The 18,584-nt window shown below is 41.8% G+C and overlaps 1 protein-coding gene across 15 annotated transcripts in view; it reads right to left on the bottom strand.

Moving 5' to 3' along the window:
- Gatad2a (GATA zinc finger domain containing 2A) overlaps positions 1 to 18,584 on the bottom strand; it is a 113,608-nt gene that overhangs the window by 44,597 nt on the left and 50,427 nt on the right. For 6 of the 15 annotated variants that reach the window (XM_005332952.5, XM_078037922.1, XM_078037920.1 and 3 more), the window contains one exon: positions 178 to 298. The exons of the other annotated variants lie outside the window; for them this stretch is intronic. In XM_005332952.5, the coding sequence (XP_005333009.1) occupies positions 178 to 222 (45 nt within the window). In that variant the 5' untranslated portion in view covers positions 223 to 298. The remainder of the gene's footprint in view (positions 1 to 177; positions 299 to 18,584) is intronic. 15 annotated transcript variants of the gene reach the window in all.

The following is an 18,584-nucleotide window of genomic DNA, read 5'->3' as shown; positions in this document are numbered from 1 at the left end:
TAGTCTTGTACATAAAAAAAAAAAAATCGAAGAATAAAAAGGAAAACCAGGGATTGGAGGTGTAGCTTAGTGGTAGAGCACTTGCCTCGTATAGGGGAGACCTTGGATTCCATCCCCAGAACCAAGAGAGGAAGGAAGAAAATAAAGACGCAATCTAGATAAAATAACACCACCAACCTGCTCAAAGTTCAAGTGTAAGCCAAAGGATGGGATAAGTGGCATCCAGACTGCAGGGAGGAGAGAGCTAGGAGCAGAGACAGGGTTGGGGACGGAGGCCAGCTCCTTCAATGGTTAAGACCTAGGAAGGACACAAGGTGAACATATCAACTTTAGCAGTCCAGGAGAGGCCACTGTTCCTTTCCCACTGTTTATCTGAAATATCTACACCGCTTAAAAAAATCCATCATGTGTACCACTTAACAGAGACTCAAGCTCTAAAACAGTAAATCCAACCCCTTGGCTCATCTCCAAAGCACATCTACCTGGGCACTAGCCTCCCTGAGTGATCACCACAATAATTACCAGGACAGTATCCCTTATCAAGGCACTGATGGGGACCCATAGCAACAATGCCCATATCACTCAGCAGTTTCATTTCTCCTGGCTTGATGCTAAACTCTTCATCGACCAAAGTTTCTTTTTCCCATTCATCATTTGCCTTCATTTCAGTGAGCAGCACAAGTATGGGCTCAATATGTACTATTGAGTTAAGCCTACATTTCTGTAAATTAGCCTTGCAAAAATCTGTGGTTCCTGGGGTGCCCTGTAACAAAGCCAACAAGTCAAGTACCTTCCTGAAAAAATCCACCACTCTGACTCCGGAAAGCATGTGGTGTGGACTGAAGACTGCCTTCAGATGAGGCCAGGACAGAACAGGAGAGATGTTCCCCGCAGGGAAACGGCATGGGCCAAGCCACTAAGCAGGGAGGTCTCATGCCCAGGAAGGAGGCCCTGGTGAGTCCTGTGCTAAAGGTTTTCACAAAAAGAAAAAAAGACTTACTAATCGCTAACTGAAACTGGATTATAATCTTAGTGGTTGTGGAACTAAAGACACACCAGAAATACAGGCATTTTTATTCTTATACATAATATCAGAATGGGCTCACAGCCCAGTGGTATGACTAGGAGCTCTGTGGGCCTTCAAGGACCCCAAATTAAGGTGCCAGAAAGAGACTCTCTCCTTGCAATGGTTCTAGAACATGACAAGCAGAGGTGAGGTTCCACTAGCTTATGCCAAATGCTTCTCATGCATACCAGGAATGACAGCTGCCACTCACTGAGAACCTCCATGAGTGAAAGCAGGCTTGTGTGCCCCTCAACAAAGAAAGAAAATCGAAGTCTAGATGACCTAGATCTGAAGTCCAGGCCCATCCCTTCTCTTTCTACCTTAACACTCTGTGGACAAGTTGCCCAAGGCAACACCTTCCACTGTATGGCTCAAAAAGTCTTTGGTTAACCACATTTAACTTCCTGTTTTCTCCTGAAATGATAAGACACTTGGTAGGGTTCAAGTGACACATGCACATGCCAGTAAAGGAGAATAATGGAACACCCATCATTGGATGCCTCCATGGCAGCCATGCTGGACAAAATGAATACTTATGCTGGAAGATCAGGCCACAAACAGAAAGTACAAGCTCCCTTACCCCATGTCAAAGTATTTGGGATTCCACTGCTATACCCACTAGATATGAGAACAGAGATAACTTGTCAACATTCCTGGAAGAGTGCCAGCCACACACCAGGAAAATGGCAAACACTTAATTCATGAGCAGATTCAAGTTTCAGAGGGGAGCTAGCTCTCTGAGGTGACTAGACTGAACCCCTCAGACCACCCTTTTCAACAATGGGATCCTCAGATCCCATTCCAAGTTTATTGCTCCTTTATTGTTAAACAGAAAATGTGTATTATTCTTCCTAAAAAGAACTTTTACCTTAAAAAGGGCAAAACTCCTAACACCAATTGAGCAATTACCCCACAGATATCTCCACAGATGATACTCATACCCACGTACTATAAGATAAATACTATCAACTCTCATTGTACAAGTGGGGAAACTGAGGCACAACCTGGTCATGTGGACGTCAATAGTGAGTGGCCAAAGCAATGCTGGGGGCTGAAAATCATACTCTTTCTAGGCAATGCCCTTCAAAACACTCCCCAAGTCAGACCCGAAGTTTCCAGAGGACTTGGAAACACCTCATGAGTAGCAGCTCAGGCTGACCTTGTACTCTCACCCCACAAAACCTGAAATGAGAACGTTCATGACAATATATTGAGTGTCAAGAGTGAGTCCACACCTTTTGGTGTTTGCTTTCGAAGTACAATAAGTTCTGCTGTATCACAACATTTATACAGTGTTCCTTAAATCACTGCAGAATGTGAGACCAGGCCTTTAAAATGCAGAGCTTGGGCTGGGGCTGTAGCTCAGTGGCAGAGCACTTGCCTAACATGTGCGAGGCACTGAATTCAATCTTTAGCACCATCTACAAATAAAATAAAGGCATTCTGTCCATCCACAACTACCAAAAAATATATATTTTTTTTTAAATGCAGGGCTTATGGGAATAATGTGGCTAAGCACCATATTTCATCCAAAACTTCATCCAAAACACACAAAAAAGTTAGACATCTGCTAAGTGTGGGTACACAGGCAGTGTGTTTGATGGCTAAGAAACACACAATGTCACATGAAGTCTGGCCTCTCACCTTGGAAAGAGCATGTACTTATTGTGACACAGTGGGATGCAGGTTAGTGTAACCTTACCATGAACTACACTGTAAGGAGTCAGTCCAACCACACTAGGGGATAGGGAGGCTATAACATGCACGACCTGAAAGGAACTTGGTGTACATCTGTGGTGTGGGCACTTTGATTTTGTGTACCATTGGTGTCCTGTTTAGATGGGAACCGTTTATTCTAGAGTTCCCTAGGGCAAGAGAACCAAACTTTTTCTAAAGGGAGACAACTCAATAACTTTGTCTTCTGGGGACCATTTGATCTCTTCATGTGAGGACTCATGGTTCAGATAATGCATACTTGAATGGCTGTAGCTATGTCCCAATAAAAATATATCTAATGCACTATCATTCCGCAGACCACAGTTTCCTAATCTCAGCCTGTGTTTCTTCTAGAGAAAACCACACATAAGCAAGCATAGTATTTGTGCCATGCTCCAACTCTTCCCTAATGTATGTTGGAAGAAGCCTGTGTTTCCTAAACAAGTCTGATAACAGAACTGACAGGATTCAAATGAGTAAATTCAATTTGAGCCCTGAAGGTTAACTCTCTATTTTTTCATATTTTTTTTTAGTTGTTAATAGACTTTTATTTATTTATATGTGGTGCAGAGAACCGAACCCAGTGCCTCACACATGCCAGGCAAGTGTGCTACCACTGAGCCACAGCCACAGCCCAAGGTTTACCCTTCAAAAGAACTTCTGTTTCAAAAAAATACCAATTACAGACAAGAGCACTTGCTGTGGGGTCAGTTTTATACTATCTAAAAGCCTTACACGCGGGGCTGAGTTGTGGCGCAGTGGTAGAGTGCTTGCCTAGCATGTGTGAGGCACTGGGTTCAATCCTCAGCACCACATAAAAAAATAAAGTTAAAAAAAAAAAAAAAAGCCTTACATGCTTGGAACTCTCAAGATAAACAGGCGGGGGAAGGGGGTGTGGTGGCTGGGCTCAGTGGTAGAGCACTTGCCTCGCAAGGCCTGGGTTTGATTCTCAGCATCACATAAAAATAAATAAAATAAAAGTTATTGTGTCCAACTACAATATTGAAAAAAAATTTTTTAAAAGATAAACAGGCCCCTCATAGAAGGAAATTATGTGCTACAAAACTCAATTACTGTGGCAGACAAAACTTTAACCCTTGCTTCCTCGGTGTGGGTGCTAAGTGTCAAGGTCAAAGCCCTAAGGAAAAGCATGGAAACTGAGAGGGACTGGAGAGCTGCAGGCCTAGTGGGGATAGGGTGAGTAGCAAAGGAGAAGTCTTTCAGAGGATGGGGTGGAAAGTAACCCAAACACATTAAGGTTGAGTATCTGGAGGACTGGGGGGTCCCTATGGATACCCTGTGATGTGATGGAGCTACAGGGAATGGGTTTACCAGGTAATGAGGACTGGCCTTCATGAACCTCAAGAATGTTTTACCAGGTGGGGTGGAGGGGCATCCAGGAGGCAGAGTCCATATTACCCTTCTGGATGCTGCTCTGTGCTGCCTATGACCTTCCCACTTCAGAGCAGATTCTAGGAAGGCAGGCATCCTACACCCTGTGTTCTGTCCTGAGGAATGGACAGAGATCCCAGAACTAAGTCACTGGGCAGTCAAAGGTCAGTACTTAGTACATTTCACTTGAAGCTACAGCTCCACAACTCAGCCTCAGCCCCAGCCTGAAGACAACAGGGGAATTGCTGGGACCTAGAAAAGTGCAGGCTCCATCTGGTCAGCACCTTGGTCCTTCAATTCTGCCAACATTCTCATGAATACTGGGCCTGGTCATCACTTCACCCTCAGTCTGGTAGTATCCTGTCCAGCCTGGACTTCGGGACTGGATACGGGTTCTCTCTTTTGCTTGGGGTAGAGAAAGGCCAACAGAGCCACCACAGAGATGACCACTTTATAGAAAGAGAAATGGGAGAAACAAATCTTCCTGTCTTGTGGAAGGGGCTTTGCTGCTCTTTCAAAGGCTTTTCATAAGATAGGCAGTGCCACTGTTAGCCTTCCACAGACAGAGCAAGGTTCTCAGGGCCTGAGCAGGGGGCCTTTGGCCACAACTATGCTGTGGGTTCCCAGGAAGCCACAGGCAGAAGAAGAGAGAAAGGGACAAGGAATACTCAGTATCTGTGACTTAAGAGCATCTGAATCTTTAAAAAAGACCTTCTCAAGAGACAATGGACACAGGAAGGCAACAGAAACACCTTCGCACCCCTCAAACTGTAGCACTCTGGGCTAGTTACAAATGAAGAAACCCTGCTCCAAACACATACATAGGCTGTGCACCTATACTCACACAAATTCATATTCATTCATTCATTCTCTCTCTCTCTCTCACACACACCCACACACACACACACACAGACACACACACATTTTTACCCCCTCTTCCCATTTCTGAAGTCTTACCCAAATAGCTCAGAAAATATCTCTTTCTTCTATGTTTAACTGTAAGCAAAAGAAACGGAGTTCTTGTAATTGATTAGTGTCTGCACAGCTACTGCCCTAAGTGTCCCAAGAATAAGGTAAACTACAAAGGTTGGAAATAAGAAATAAGACCAGGTACAAGGGCCAGAATAATCAATTTGTGAAGTACACAAAGGAGCCCAAAGCCCTGCAGAATCTCTCTCCTGCTGCATTCCTGCCTACCTCCCTCCACTTCAACCCATTCTTCCTCAGCCTGGTGGTTTCTCACTCAGTTGGAGCAACAATACATTTTCAAATCACTTCACTCACTGCTAGCACTTCATGCTGAAAAAAACACAGTAATTTTAGTATCCAAACAAGTCAAAGAAATGGCTACTGTGTGCTTTTACGGACAATGCATGAACTCAAAAGGAAACTTTTGCAGCATGAGGAGCTGGTCAGTTACTAACTGCCTAGGACACACTTCCTCCTAGTTCACAGCTCACTTGGTCTTACATGGACTGCTGCAAGGCTCCTTAATCCAGACAATTCCAACAAGTACTCATCCTGCTCCAGATGGTAACTTGGAGGGACTAGTGACACTTCTTCTGTGGAGGGCAGGAGGAGGAAGACCTTAGGGTTCTGACCTTTGAGGGAACAGAGTTATGAGATGAGAGTTATCTGGTTACAGGACTACACTGGAAAAGGAGTACACCATACTGATCTAAACAAAAAGAAGAATCTAGAAATTACTCATTTGAGCTGGACCCTAAGGGCAGAAATTGAAAAGATGGAAAAAGGGGGAAGTAAGTAACAGAAAAAGTGACATGACAGATATATACAAGAGAATTAAAACCTGTCTCCTAAAAGGTAGATGAAGACAAATAAAAGGAGATTCAGACTTTTAACAACTGTATTTTAAATGCAACAAAGTAGCTTAGAAGCAACAGAGAGGCGACTTGCATGTATTCAATATGAGAGGCTCACAATGAAAATGGGCCTCCTGAATGGTTTACAGCCCTGAAAGGGTCCAGGAATAGGGAGGGAAGAATCCTGTCTTTCCACCTGTGAGAATGAGAAGAGCTAAAACCTTTAATAAAGTCCTGAAAGACAGAGGAAAGTAATCCTGAGATCTGAACAGTAGCACAGAACATGCAAACCTTTTTTGGGGGGGAGAGGGGACACTACTGGGGATTGAACCTAGGGCCCGTTCATACCATGCAAGCATTTTACCACTGAGCTACATTCCCAGCCAAGAACACATTACAAAAAGACATGAATACATACAATTTAAATGAAGTGTCTCGGGCTGGAGGTGTAGCACAGTGGTAGAGTGCTTGGGCTAACATATACAAGGCCCTGGATTCCATCTTCAGTACCACAAAAATAAATAAGTAAATGAAGAGTCTCCCCCTCATGCCACCAAATACACAAATTTAAGCACTGATGCTGGAAACTTAAGCACTGATGCTGGAAATTTAAGCACTGATGCTGGAAATTTAAGCACTGATGCTGGAAATTTAAGCACTGATGCTGGGGGTGTGCTACTGCTGAGCCATAGCCACAGCCTAAGGTTTACCCTTTGACAAGTCAAAAGAACTTCTGTTTCAAAAAAATACCAATTACAGCCAAGAGCACTTGCAATAAGTGGGCTCCTTTGTGTACTTCACAAATTGGCCCTTGTACCTGGTCTTATTTCTTTTTTCCAACAGGGATACAACAGTCCTGGCAAGTGTTTTCTATCCAACTTTTGCAGGATCAAAAACTATTTACAAGTGTGTTAAATGTAGGTGTTGAGAGAGAAGCTAGGTCCAGGAGCATCTCAACTGCTGCCTCCTACCAGAGGCACTATGACAACCTAGGTGCATCCCCACTGCTAAATAATGGGTCCACTACTGGTTCTCCATCTAAAATGCTGATGATCACCAGTGTCGCCAAACAGTGGGAGGAATCTGAAGCAAAATCAGACAAAACATTCTATCCATCATCTTCAGTCCTTGGTGAACATGGGTTATCAAGAATGAAAGGAGTGCTGGGCACAGTTACACATGCCTATAGACCCAGATATTCCAGAGGCTAAGGCAGGAAGATTGTTTGAGCCCAGGAGTTCAAGACCAGCCTGGGCAATGCAGCAAGACACTGCTCAAAACCAAAAAAATAACAAAAAGGGACTGGGTTGAAGCTCAATGATAGATCACTGGCCCAGCATATACAAAGCCCTGGATTCAATCCCCAGCACCACAACAAAATAGAATGAAAAGAAAAGGAAAAGAAAGAAAGAAATGGTATATCCGGTGTTTGCTCTTACAAATAAACAAGTTTACAACAACATTTTCTTAAAGTAGAAAATTTATGTCATGCCTCCAAAAATGCATATTTGGATATATTTAACAAAATTAACATGGAAAGCAAATTATTACAAACTGATATATATACTCAAGCTAAGTAATAGCCAACATTTAAAAAATAGAACTTTAGGTATGGGAGCTCAGTGGTAGAGCTCCTGCTTATACACAAGGTCCTGGGTTCAATCCCCAGCACCAACCAAAAACAAAAAAAAAGGCTGGTGGGGGGGATAAGTTAAATTTTGATGGTCTTCAAATTCCTATCTGCAAACCACATCTAAACCTTCTACAGTGGAAGACAGCACTTGGTAGCATCTCATCCCAGCCCTGTGTCAGAACAAAGCAGGTTTTCATTTGTTTTTTAGTTGTAGATGGACACAATACCTTTATTTATTTTTATGTGGTGCTGAGGATGGAATCCAGTGCCTCATATGTGCTAGGCAAGCGCTCTACCACTGAGCCATAGCCACAGCCAGAACAAAGCAGTTTTTAGAACAACTCATCTCTAGAAAATACAAGCTTCTTGCCCTAATAAGTGCCAGCCCGCTAAGAGTGCACCCAGCCACAGGGTATGTAAAAAGAGGCCCAGGAGAACCAGATTCCCAGGCCTCAACCTGGAAACAACTAGGGGATAAAACTGGAACATCATTCCTTCCAAGGCAAGATGGTATAGGACCGTGCTTTAATCTCCCCTTAGACACAGCTGGATTGCCTGAAAATTTGAAACTGCCACAATATCAATAGCATGCTGGTCACTGAAGTTCTCACACAGAACCTAATCAGCTCTTTCTCTCTTCACATCAGCCTGTGTCCTGGCCTCTAAGCATCCTTTCCCAGTAATGAGATGAAAGTCTGTTTCCATCTTTAAGTCACACAAGACAACAAGAAAAAGTGCACCTACAATGATTACAAGTTTATGAAGAGAAAGGCAAGTAGCAAGTAATTGTCTTTAAAAGTACCGACAGTTCCCAGGGCTCAAGACTTGGCTTCATGTGTAATACCTTGGAAGTGTTCTGAACCCAATACTGCCTAACTGAAGCACTGCTGGAAGCAGCCCCACATAGGCTGCCTGAGCTCAAGTTCAACCCTATAGCCCCAGGGAAAGAAACAGATGCTGCTGACAAGCACACAACACAGAAACACAGGTGCCACCTATGAAGGGGAACCTAGGCAGTATTAAACCAACACAGATGAACAGTAACCAGAGCCCCATTTGAGGTGCCACAGTGAGGACTAAACTGGCTGAGTTTCCCCCTCCTGTGGGAGGAGACCAGAACTATGTCCTCTTTCATCTGCCTACTGGGCTGGGATCTCCTCAGCCTATGAAGAGTTAGGCCTGCCATTTCCATGCCATCTGTGATGTTCACATCACAAAATGGGAGGCCTTAACCCTTCAAGGGCTGTACTCCCTCAGGGCCCAGCTTAGCTGCAGTCAAGACCCTAGCTCCATAAAGCCTCAAAGATGAAAATGACAGGGAGGTTTGGCACAGAAAATTCCTGGAAGGGCAAAAAAACCTTTCTCTATTCCCAAGAGGGAAACAATGGAAAATGAGGGACTCGCATATTCATCTCTTATCATTTTCATCAGGGCACCCAATAATAGCGTAAAGCCATGGGCGGCTGGAGGCCAAGCACACAGTCCCTTTATCAAGTTCCTTCCTTCAAGTATCCGTATTCTTCAGTATCTAAGCTTCAGGGGAGGATCAGAACCAGTAGAGAAGGTTACTTCTTACTAAAAAGAAAGTGTCTGCACAGGGCCTACCACAAACAGTTCTTGGAGCACTTCCCCTACAATGTGAACAGCTGGAACAGAAATTCTACTGATATCTTCTTTCCTGTAAAAAGAAATCATCCACCTGTAGTGGGGGTGAGAGGTTCTGTAGACACCTATACTGCAGCAATCTCTGGGCAAGTGCTGAGCTGAGCATGAGTTCTGCACAAAGGGAGGGTTTCAAATTAATTCTCCTTTAGTAAAAGCATGCTACCTAATAAAATAGAAGCAAAGTACTTGTTCTGGTCATAAGGCCATGCAGCCTCTCTGACCATCTCCAGACACTCCACCCAAATTATTTTCTCAGCTGATAAGCTCACTCCCACCTCAGGGCCTTTGCACCTCTGATCTCTGCAGGAATAGTTCTTTCTTCACATTTCAGCTAATACTTTACATATGCCACTTGACATTCTACTTACTCATCTCTGTATCCTTCCACTCCCATTAAGAACAGGGGACATGAGGGGCACAGTGGTACTTGACTGTAATCCTAGCAGTTTGGGAAGCTGAAGCAGGAAGTCAGCATGAGCAACTTAACAAGACCCTGAGCTACTCAGTGAGATCCTATCTCTAAATAAAATATAAAAATAAAACAAAGGGGCTGGGATGGTAGATGAGCGGTACAGCGCTTGCCTAGCATGTGCAAGGCCTTGGGTTCAATCCTCAGCTCCACATAAAAATAAATAAATTAAAGGTATTGTGTCCAACTATACCTAAAAATATATTAAATAATAAAAATAAAACATAAAAAAAGGGCTGGGTATGTGGTTCAGGGCTCCTGAGTTCAATCCCTGGTATCCTCCACCCCCCCCCCAAAAAAAAAAAAAAAAACCAGGGAACAAACACAGCTTCTTGTTCTTATTCAGTCCCACCAGGGTCATGTAGACACAATGCTTGGCACAAAAGAAACAATGGATACACATTTTTTAACAGATTGGAATAGATAATTTCAGAACTCCCAGCTGTTATCCCATTCCCCCTTCCTTTGTTAAATCAGTCAAAATGTTTTCAGTTTAAAAGAAAAGATAATGATCAAAAAACTCAACAGGGTGGAATGGCCCATCTAGGCAGCACTCAGGAGTTATAATTAGAGCCCAGGAGTTGGAAATTATCCTGGACAGCATAGGGAGACCTCACCAAAAAAAATAATAAAAAACGGGTGTGGTGCCACATGCTGTAATCCCACCTACTTGGGATGATAAGGAGGAGAACCATAAACTTAATGCCAGCCTGGGTAATTTAGCAAGACCCTGTCTCAAAAATAGGATAGAGATGTAGCACAGTGGTAGATCACCCCTGGGTTCAACCCTTAGTATCACAAAAACAAAAAATCCCTTGTCTCACACCATATATGAAAATTAACTCACAATGGATCAAAGACCTAAGTCTATGGAATTCTGTGAAGGAAACATAAAAGGGTAAAATTTCATGATTTGGCACAATTTGGCAATGGATTCTTAGATATCATAACAAAAGCATAATATTAAAAAAAGATAATTTGGACTGCATTAAAACATTTTGTGCATTAAAAAACAATACTGATATAGTGGAGTTGGGGGGGGGTGGAAAAACCATCAATGAATCATGTACATGACAAGGATTTAGTGTCCAAAATACATAAAGAATTATTAGAGGCTGGGGATGTAGTTCAGTAGCAGAGAACTTGACTACTATGTGTGAGGCCCTGGGTTCCATCCCTAGTACCAACCACATCCCCAAATTTTACAACTCAACAAAAAGACAAGCAACTCAATTAAAAAACAGGCAAAGGGACCAGGTATGGTGGCCTGTAATACCAGTGACTCGGGAGGCTGAGGCAGGAGGATCATGAGTTCAAAGCCAGTCTCAGCAATTTAGTGAGGCCCCAAGAAACTCAGGGAGACCCTGTCTCTAATAAAATAAAAATAAAAATAAATAAATAAATAAATAAGGGCCTGCAGGGGAAGTAGCTCAGCAGTTAAGCATCCCTGGATTCAATCCCTGGTACAAAAATAAATGAATGAAAATGGGCAAATGATTTATAGACATTTCTCTAAAGATATACAAATGCCCAGGAAGCCCATGAAAAGATAATAAGTACCATCAGTCTCTTGGGAAATGCAAATGAAATCAAGATGACATACCACAGCATACACATTAGATGGCTATAATCAAAAAAGTGAAAAATAACAAGTGAGGGTCTAGAGAAACTAGATCTTCACAGATTGCTAGAAGTAATGTAAAAAGGTCCAGTGATAAGGAATACAAACTGACAGTTCCACAAAAAGTTAAACACATAATAACCGCATGATTCAGCAATTCTATCCCTAAGTATATACCCGAAATAACTGAATACAAGCATTCAAACAAAACTTGTACATGAATATTAAAAGTAACATTATTCACAATAAGCCAAAAAGTAGAAACAACCTAAATGTCCAACAATGGAAGAGTGTTTACACAAAATGTGGTATGTCTATATTCGATGGAATATTACTCGGCCATAAAAAGGATTGACGTTTTCATACAATGTAGATGAACCTTGAAAAGTGAAAGAAGCCAGACAAAGGGCTCACATGATCCCATTTACATGAAATAACCAAAAGAGGCAAATCCATTTAGACAAAAAGATTCCTGATGAGCCAGGGGCTTGAGGAGAGGAGAGTGGGAAGTGACTGTTAATAGGTACAGGGTTTCATTGTAGGATGATGAAAATGTTCTGGAATTAGAAGTGATAGTTACACAATATTGTGAATGTATTAAATGCATTTAATTGCACACTTCAAAATGGAGTTTTGGCAGGGACGTTTATTTCTGTTTTTGTTGTTTTTCCTGGACTATGGACTGAACTCTAAGGGTGGTTTACTGCTGATCTGCATCCCTAGTCCTTTTTCTATTTTAAGACAGATGTCACTAAGATACCCAGGCTGGCACTTTTTTTGGCACCACAGATTGAACCGAGAGACGCTTAACCACTGAGTCACATCCCCAGCCCTTTTTAATATTTTATTTAGAGAGAGGGTCTCGCTGAGTTACTTAGGGCCTTGTTTAGTTGCTGAAGCTGGCTTTGAACTTACAATCCTTCTGCCTCAGCCTCCCGGGCCTCTGGGATTACAGGCATGCACCACAGTGCCCTGCTTGGCCTTGAATTTTTGATCCTCTTGCCTTAACTCCCTAAGTAACTGGGATTATAGACTTGTGTCATTGCACCTGGCTAAAAAATGGTGAATTTTTATTATGTGAATATCACCTGGGTGTTTTTTCTTTTCTTTTCTTTTTTTTTAAGAGATGAGAAAAGAACTAACAGGGAAAAGCAGTCTTATTCTATGACAGCACAGACTGCAATCCTCAGGGAAAGACACTTGTTTGGCACAAGATCCCAAACAGTCATAGAGCCTCCAATCATGTCATGAACTATGCATTTTCACAGGGATCTATGAGGCCACAGCTAGCCCACCAGACAGATGGGATTAAGAACCTTCTCACAGCAAAGGCACTGATGCCCAGGAGTGTGACCACATGGGACAATTCACTAATAAGAACCAAGGTGGGAAGAGGAAAAGGCCTCAGACTGCTGGGGTCACATGGGCCACTACCAGCTGAACACCTTGGTTTTTTGTTTTTGTTTTTCGTTTGGTTTTTTTAATATTTATTCTTAAGTTTTAGGTGGACACAATATCTTTATTTTACATTTATGTGGTGCCTTGTGCATGCTAGGATGCACTCTATCACTGAGCCACATCCCCAGCCCACCAGGTGAACACCTTTTAAGTCAGGCCTTGTCACTGGTTGCACAATGATTAAAAATAACATAATAAAATATTGGTATGGCTTTATATTAACATACTGCTGAGGATATGCCACAGGCCTCAACTCACAAGGTGTTTTGCTAATTCACTTGTCCAAACACTGGCTTCCCTTTTCACCAAGGACCAGGATAGACTGGGCCCCAGGCACACCCCTGGGGATTCCAATAACATTTCTTCCACCTGAGAGTGGTCCATGCCTCAGGGTTCTGTGGAAGAACAGGGCAGTGGGGGTGACAGTTGACACAGCACAAAAATCTAAGATTCTTGGGGCTGAGGACCTTCCCACATTGTCAGTTGAATCCCCAAATCACTACTGCTAAGCTCTATGTTTCATGAAATAAAGTATGGATATGTTTAAAATTTTCTGTAATAAAAGGTTTAAAGGGGCTGGGGATGTGGTTCAAGTGGTAGCGTGCTCACCAGCCATGTGTGAGGCACTGGGTTCGATCCTCAGCACCACATAAAGATAAATAAGTGAAATAAAGATATTGTATTCAACTACAACTAAAAAATAAATATTTTTTTTAAAAAAAAGGTTTAAAGGTTGGGTTTGACCTAAGCCTTCCCTCAGTTTAACCCAAGTTTGACTCCAGTTTCTTGACAGATCATCCAGAGCAGGGAAACTGGTATAAAGTAGGTGGTCAACTGGTATTAATTGATAATACCAGTTCTCCACTTACTTTATCCACTCCTGATTGGATACAACTGCTGTGGATGCAGGATACCTATAGGGAGAAAATACTGTTGTTTGAGGGAGAACTAAGGATGGAACCTAGGGCCTCACACATGCTAGACAATTACTCTACCACTTAGTCACACCACCAGCCCTTGACACTGGTGTTTTTTTTTTTTTTTTTTTTTTAAAGAGAGAGTGAGAGAGGGGGACAGAGAGAGAGAGAGAGAGTTTTAACATTTATTTATTTATTAATTTATTTTTCTTAGTTCTCGGCGGACACAACATCTTTGTTGGTATGTGGTGCTGCTGAGGATCGAACCCGGGCCGCACGCATGCTAGGCGAGCGCGCTACCGCTTGAGCCACATCCCCAGCCCCAACACTGGTGTTTAATAAAAATAATAACAACAACAACTTATATAATGGAGTCAAAGTATTAAGTGAAGAAGCACAAGAGGTGATAAGACATGTTCTAGGTACCCAGCAGGGGAGGAAAGGGTGGCTCAGAAGCTCACCTTCTAGAAGCTGCCATCAGCATCACAGCTAGTCAGATCAAAAACTGCCCAACTTAACACAGTGCTACTTAGGAAGCTGAGGCCAAGTTCAAGACCAGCCTGAGCAACTTAGCAAGGTCCTATCTCAAAATAACTTTTAAAAGAGCTGGTGATGTATGTAGCTCAGTGATAAAGCACCCTGGGTTTAGTCTCAGTATCAAAAGAAAAAACAAAAAACAGAGCCCAGTTCACTTCTCAGTTTCCTCACCTGCAGGAATAGCACCCACTTCATGGCTAAAACTTTCCAGGAAACCATGAAGGGTAACTTCATGTGCTGTTATTATGTAAAGAAAGCAAGCTGTAAAGAGAAGCTGTCTGGTGGGCCAACAGGTATCAGGCCACAGCCTCTCACTAGCATGTCTACTAAAGGTTAAAATTCTGACAAGTTCACACTCCAACTTTTGTAAACTGCCAGTTTCCCTGCTCTGGATGATCTATGTGTCAAGAAGCTAGGGTTAAACTCAACTTTTAAACCTTTTATTACAGAAAATTTCAAACATATCCATAGAAGTAGTGAGAAAAATTGCCAGCCCATGTCCACCACTCAGGTCCCATGGCCATCAGGGGACAAATCTTGTGGGTTCTATATATGCTGCTCTTTTCTCCTACTCCTCCATTAGCTTTCTTGAAGCAAATCCTTCTCAATATACATTAATGAAGGGTTTAGTGTTGGTGTCTACATGGCAAATGTGATCACAATGATACCTTCAACAATTTAAGAGCCATCCCTTGGGCTAGGGATGTGGCTCAAGTGGTAGCGTGCTCGCCTGGCATGCGTGCAGCCTGGGTTCGATCCTCAGCACCACATACAAAGTGTCCGCTGATAACTAAAAAAATAAATATTAAAATTCTCTCTCTCTCTTTAAAAAAAAAATAATAAGAGCCATTCCTTAAATCTTTGTTGGAGTCACACTTGGTTGAAATTTCTTTTTAAAGTCGTAGATGGACACAATACTTTTATTTTATTTATTTATTTTTATGTGGTGCCGAGGATTGAACCCAGTGCTTCATGCATGCATGTTAAGTAGCAGTGCTCTACCACTGAGCCAAAGCCCCAACCCCCCTTGATTGAAATCTTTATAGCATATGTGTATGCCACACTGGAGGCACACAATCACACCCCCAACCACCACCACTTGCTTGCAATCATGTTCAAGATATTAGGTCATTTGTCCTGTTTCCCACAGTTGGGTTTTGTAGGTGGTGTAACTTGGCCACACTCCTGATTTCCTGTAGTCTGGTAAGGTACAACCAACACACATCTCTCTAGAAGTACATGATGCCCTCCGTGGAAATTAGTGGTCACTGAAGTTTGTTGTCTCCCTTCACATCGCATTTCAACAGGTGTCTTCAAAATTAGAAATTTTTAAAAAATATTTATTCTTAAGTTTTAGGTGAACACAATATCTTTATTTTACATTTATATGGTGCTGAGGATTGAACCCAGTGCCTCCTGCATGCTAGGCAGGCACTCTACCACTGAGGCACAACCCAGCTCCTAAAATTAGAATTTATAGTTCCATTGTTTCAGACAATTTAACAAGAATATGTCAATAGTAATGCTGTTCATTAGTTACATGTGGTTATTTAAAGTAAAATTAAGACCTTATTTTCTCAACCACACTAATCCAGGTATTACAAATGGACCACATGTATACAGAACATCCTCCATATTCCAGAAAGTTTTATGGGACAGTGTTGCTCAACTTTGCCCTCATTTACTATATCTTGGTCTTCCATAGTTCAGTTCATAGAAAGGAGGCAGGATAAATGCTTCCTTCTAACAATTTTCTAAACAAGATTTTTTTTTTTTTTTAACAACTTCTAAAGAGGACTGATGAGTTTCTTCCTTTGAGCACCAACATGAGCCTGAGGATCTTTAAATTTTTATTTATAAAATTAATTAGTTAGTTAATTAATTAATTAGAAACAGGGACTCACCATGTTGCTTGGGAAGAGATACAATAATCCTCCTGCCTCAGTCTCACAAGTAGTAGACTTACTAATAAACTCAAGCTTACCTGTGGGCTTCTTTTTCCCCCCATTTCAGCTAGGGATCAAATTCAGGGCCTTGAAAAGGCTAGACCAAGTGCTGGTCCACCACTGAGTCACATTCCTAGCCCCCACCCATGATTGATTAATTGATTTATGTACACCTGGGATGGAACCCAGGGCTACTCTACTACTGAGCTACATCCCAGCCCTTTTTCTGAGAAAGGATCTCACTAAATTTCCCAGGTTGGCCTTGAATTTGTAATCCTCCTTCCTCAGCTTTCAAGTTAAAGGATTATAGGTATGCACCACTGTGCATGGTTAGAATTCAATCTAATTCTATGTTTTACCTAAATACTGTTATTTTGTATTTATGTTTTCTTTTATTTTGAATTTTTTTATTCTTATGTGTGAGCATTACTTCTAGGTTTTGGGATACAAATCTGAAATCCCAGATACTAGGAGGTTGAGCCTGGGAAGCTTGGCAAGACTCTGTCTCAACACAGAATTACCAAGTGGGGGAACAGGTGGCAGCGGGTGTTATAGCTTCATAGAACACTTGCTCTAGTTCACAGGGCCCTAAATTTGATCCTCCAGTACACCAAAGGGAAAAAAAGTTTTCTCCTATAATATACAACAGAAATAATGTTTGTATTGTGACCCTGAAACTAAAACCATGATTCTGAAAAAGAGTTTTGAACTCAGTAATAGAGCGCCCTTGCCTAGCATGTGTGAGGTGGGGTTCTATCCCTACACAAAAAAATAATAATACCTATTTGCCTTTAAGATATATCTCACTAAAACATTTAATGTTGTGTGAAATAAATCCTCTCTGAGAAATCAGTTAATAGCTTGAGTCATAGTTAATATATACCTATAATATATACCTAGATTCAATTATTTAATTTTGTCCATGATTTTTAGGGATTGCTCTGTTGCTGCCACCACTGCTGCCACTACCACTTGATGAGCTTTAGTTTTATAATTAAACAAAATATACACACATAGGGCCACAAAGACACAGAAAAGTCTCTCAGAATTCTAGTGATCTCTCCATTGCTCCTCCTGGAAGTGATCATGTGATTCATTTCTAGTTTATACTTCCTTTGGGGGATGGATAGATAGATAGATAGATAGATAGATAGACAGACAGACAGACAGATAGCAAATACACAAATGACAGTATACCCCCAACTTTATTAGGTTAAGTAGTAGCATGCTGCATCTCTTCTTCCTTCAACTTGCTTTTTTCCCTACTTGTCATTTCACCTAGAAATCCAGTCACCACAACGTATAAAGACATCCCTCTACCTCCCTTCACTCAGGGTCTCAATTACACCCACTGATAGATTTACTCCATCAGTTACCCAGCCTGAAGGAAAATACATCTCTGCCATCCTGTTCTGCTAGTTCCAAGTGTGGTTAATAAATAAACCTGTCACAAATATTTCTTATTTTAGACAGTGTATCTTGGGGAAACATTTCTAGAAGTTGAATTGCTAGAGCAAGGGGGTAAAACATGTGTGGTTTGGGTTCTTGTTGTTTGTTTTTGTTTTGTTTTTGTGGTGCTGGGGATTGAAACCATGGCCTTGTGCATGCAAAGCAAGCACTCTACGAACTGAGCTATATCCCCAGCCCCCCGTATGTGGTTTTGCTAGATACTACATATCCCCTCTGAGGAGTTGGGAATCCCCAAAGCAACTGCAGAAGTGCCTGACTCTCTCCACTAGGACAGTGTGGTCACCTTTGGATGTTTTCCCAGGTGACTTTTCCGCACACATAGTTCTTATTATCAGAACGACTAAGTACTGTTCATACTTTGGTCAAGGGTCATTTGCATTATTTTTTCTGTTGAAGCATCTGCTTTTCAAGTCACACCTATACTTGAACCTAACACCCAACACAAGGTCCAATTTTTAGCACATGAGCAGTGTGTCCCTAACCAAATGAACAAAACTCCTAACAAGTGAAATTCAGGGGGAAACATCACATCCACAACCCTGAAAAGACAGTCTGTGCACTGAAATAAACAGGAATATGTGTACGGTATTGTGTGTGGACTATCTGTATGCTTCAGGAATGGAAGGGAGCTGCTGGACATACCACAATTATCCTTTCCCCTACTGTGACCTGCAAGGCAGGAATAAATAAGGACCTGGCTGACCACAGACCACAGCTTCAAATAAAAGTGGATACAGGCTAGAGAGACATGCCCAAACTTATATTCTATGGAGAAAACCTAAAATCAATTTGTATGCTAAGCTGCCTTAAATATCACAACAAAAAACGCACAAATTTACAAATCTTAAAAAAAAAAAAAAAAAACTACCCA

The sequence above is a fragment of the Ictidomys tridecemlineatus genome, chromosome 2 (assembly GCF_052094955.1).
Source record: "Ictidomys tridecemlineatus isolate mIctTri1 chromosome 2, mIctTri1.hap1, whole genome shotgun sequence".
Classification (NCBI taxonomy): domain Eukaryota; kingdom Metazoa; phylum Chordata; class Mammalia; order Rodentia; family Sciuridae; genus Ictidomys; species Ictidomys tridecemlineatus.
This window is presented reverse-complemented; position numbering and strand designations above follow the sequence as displayed.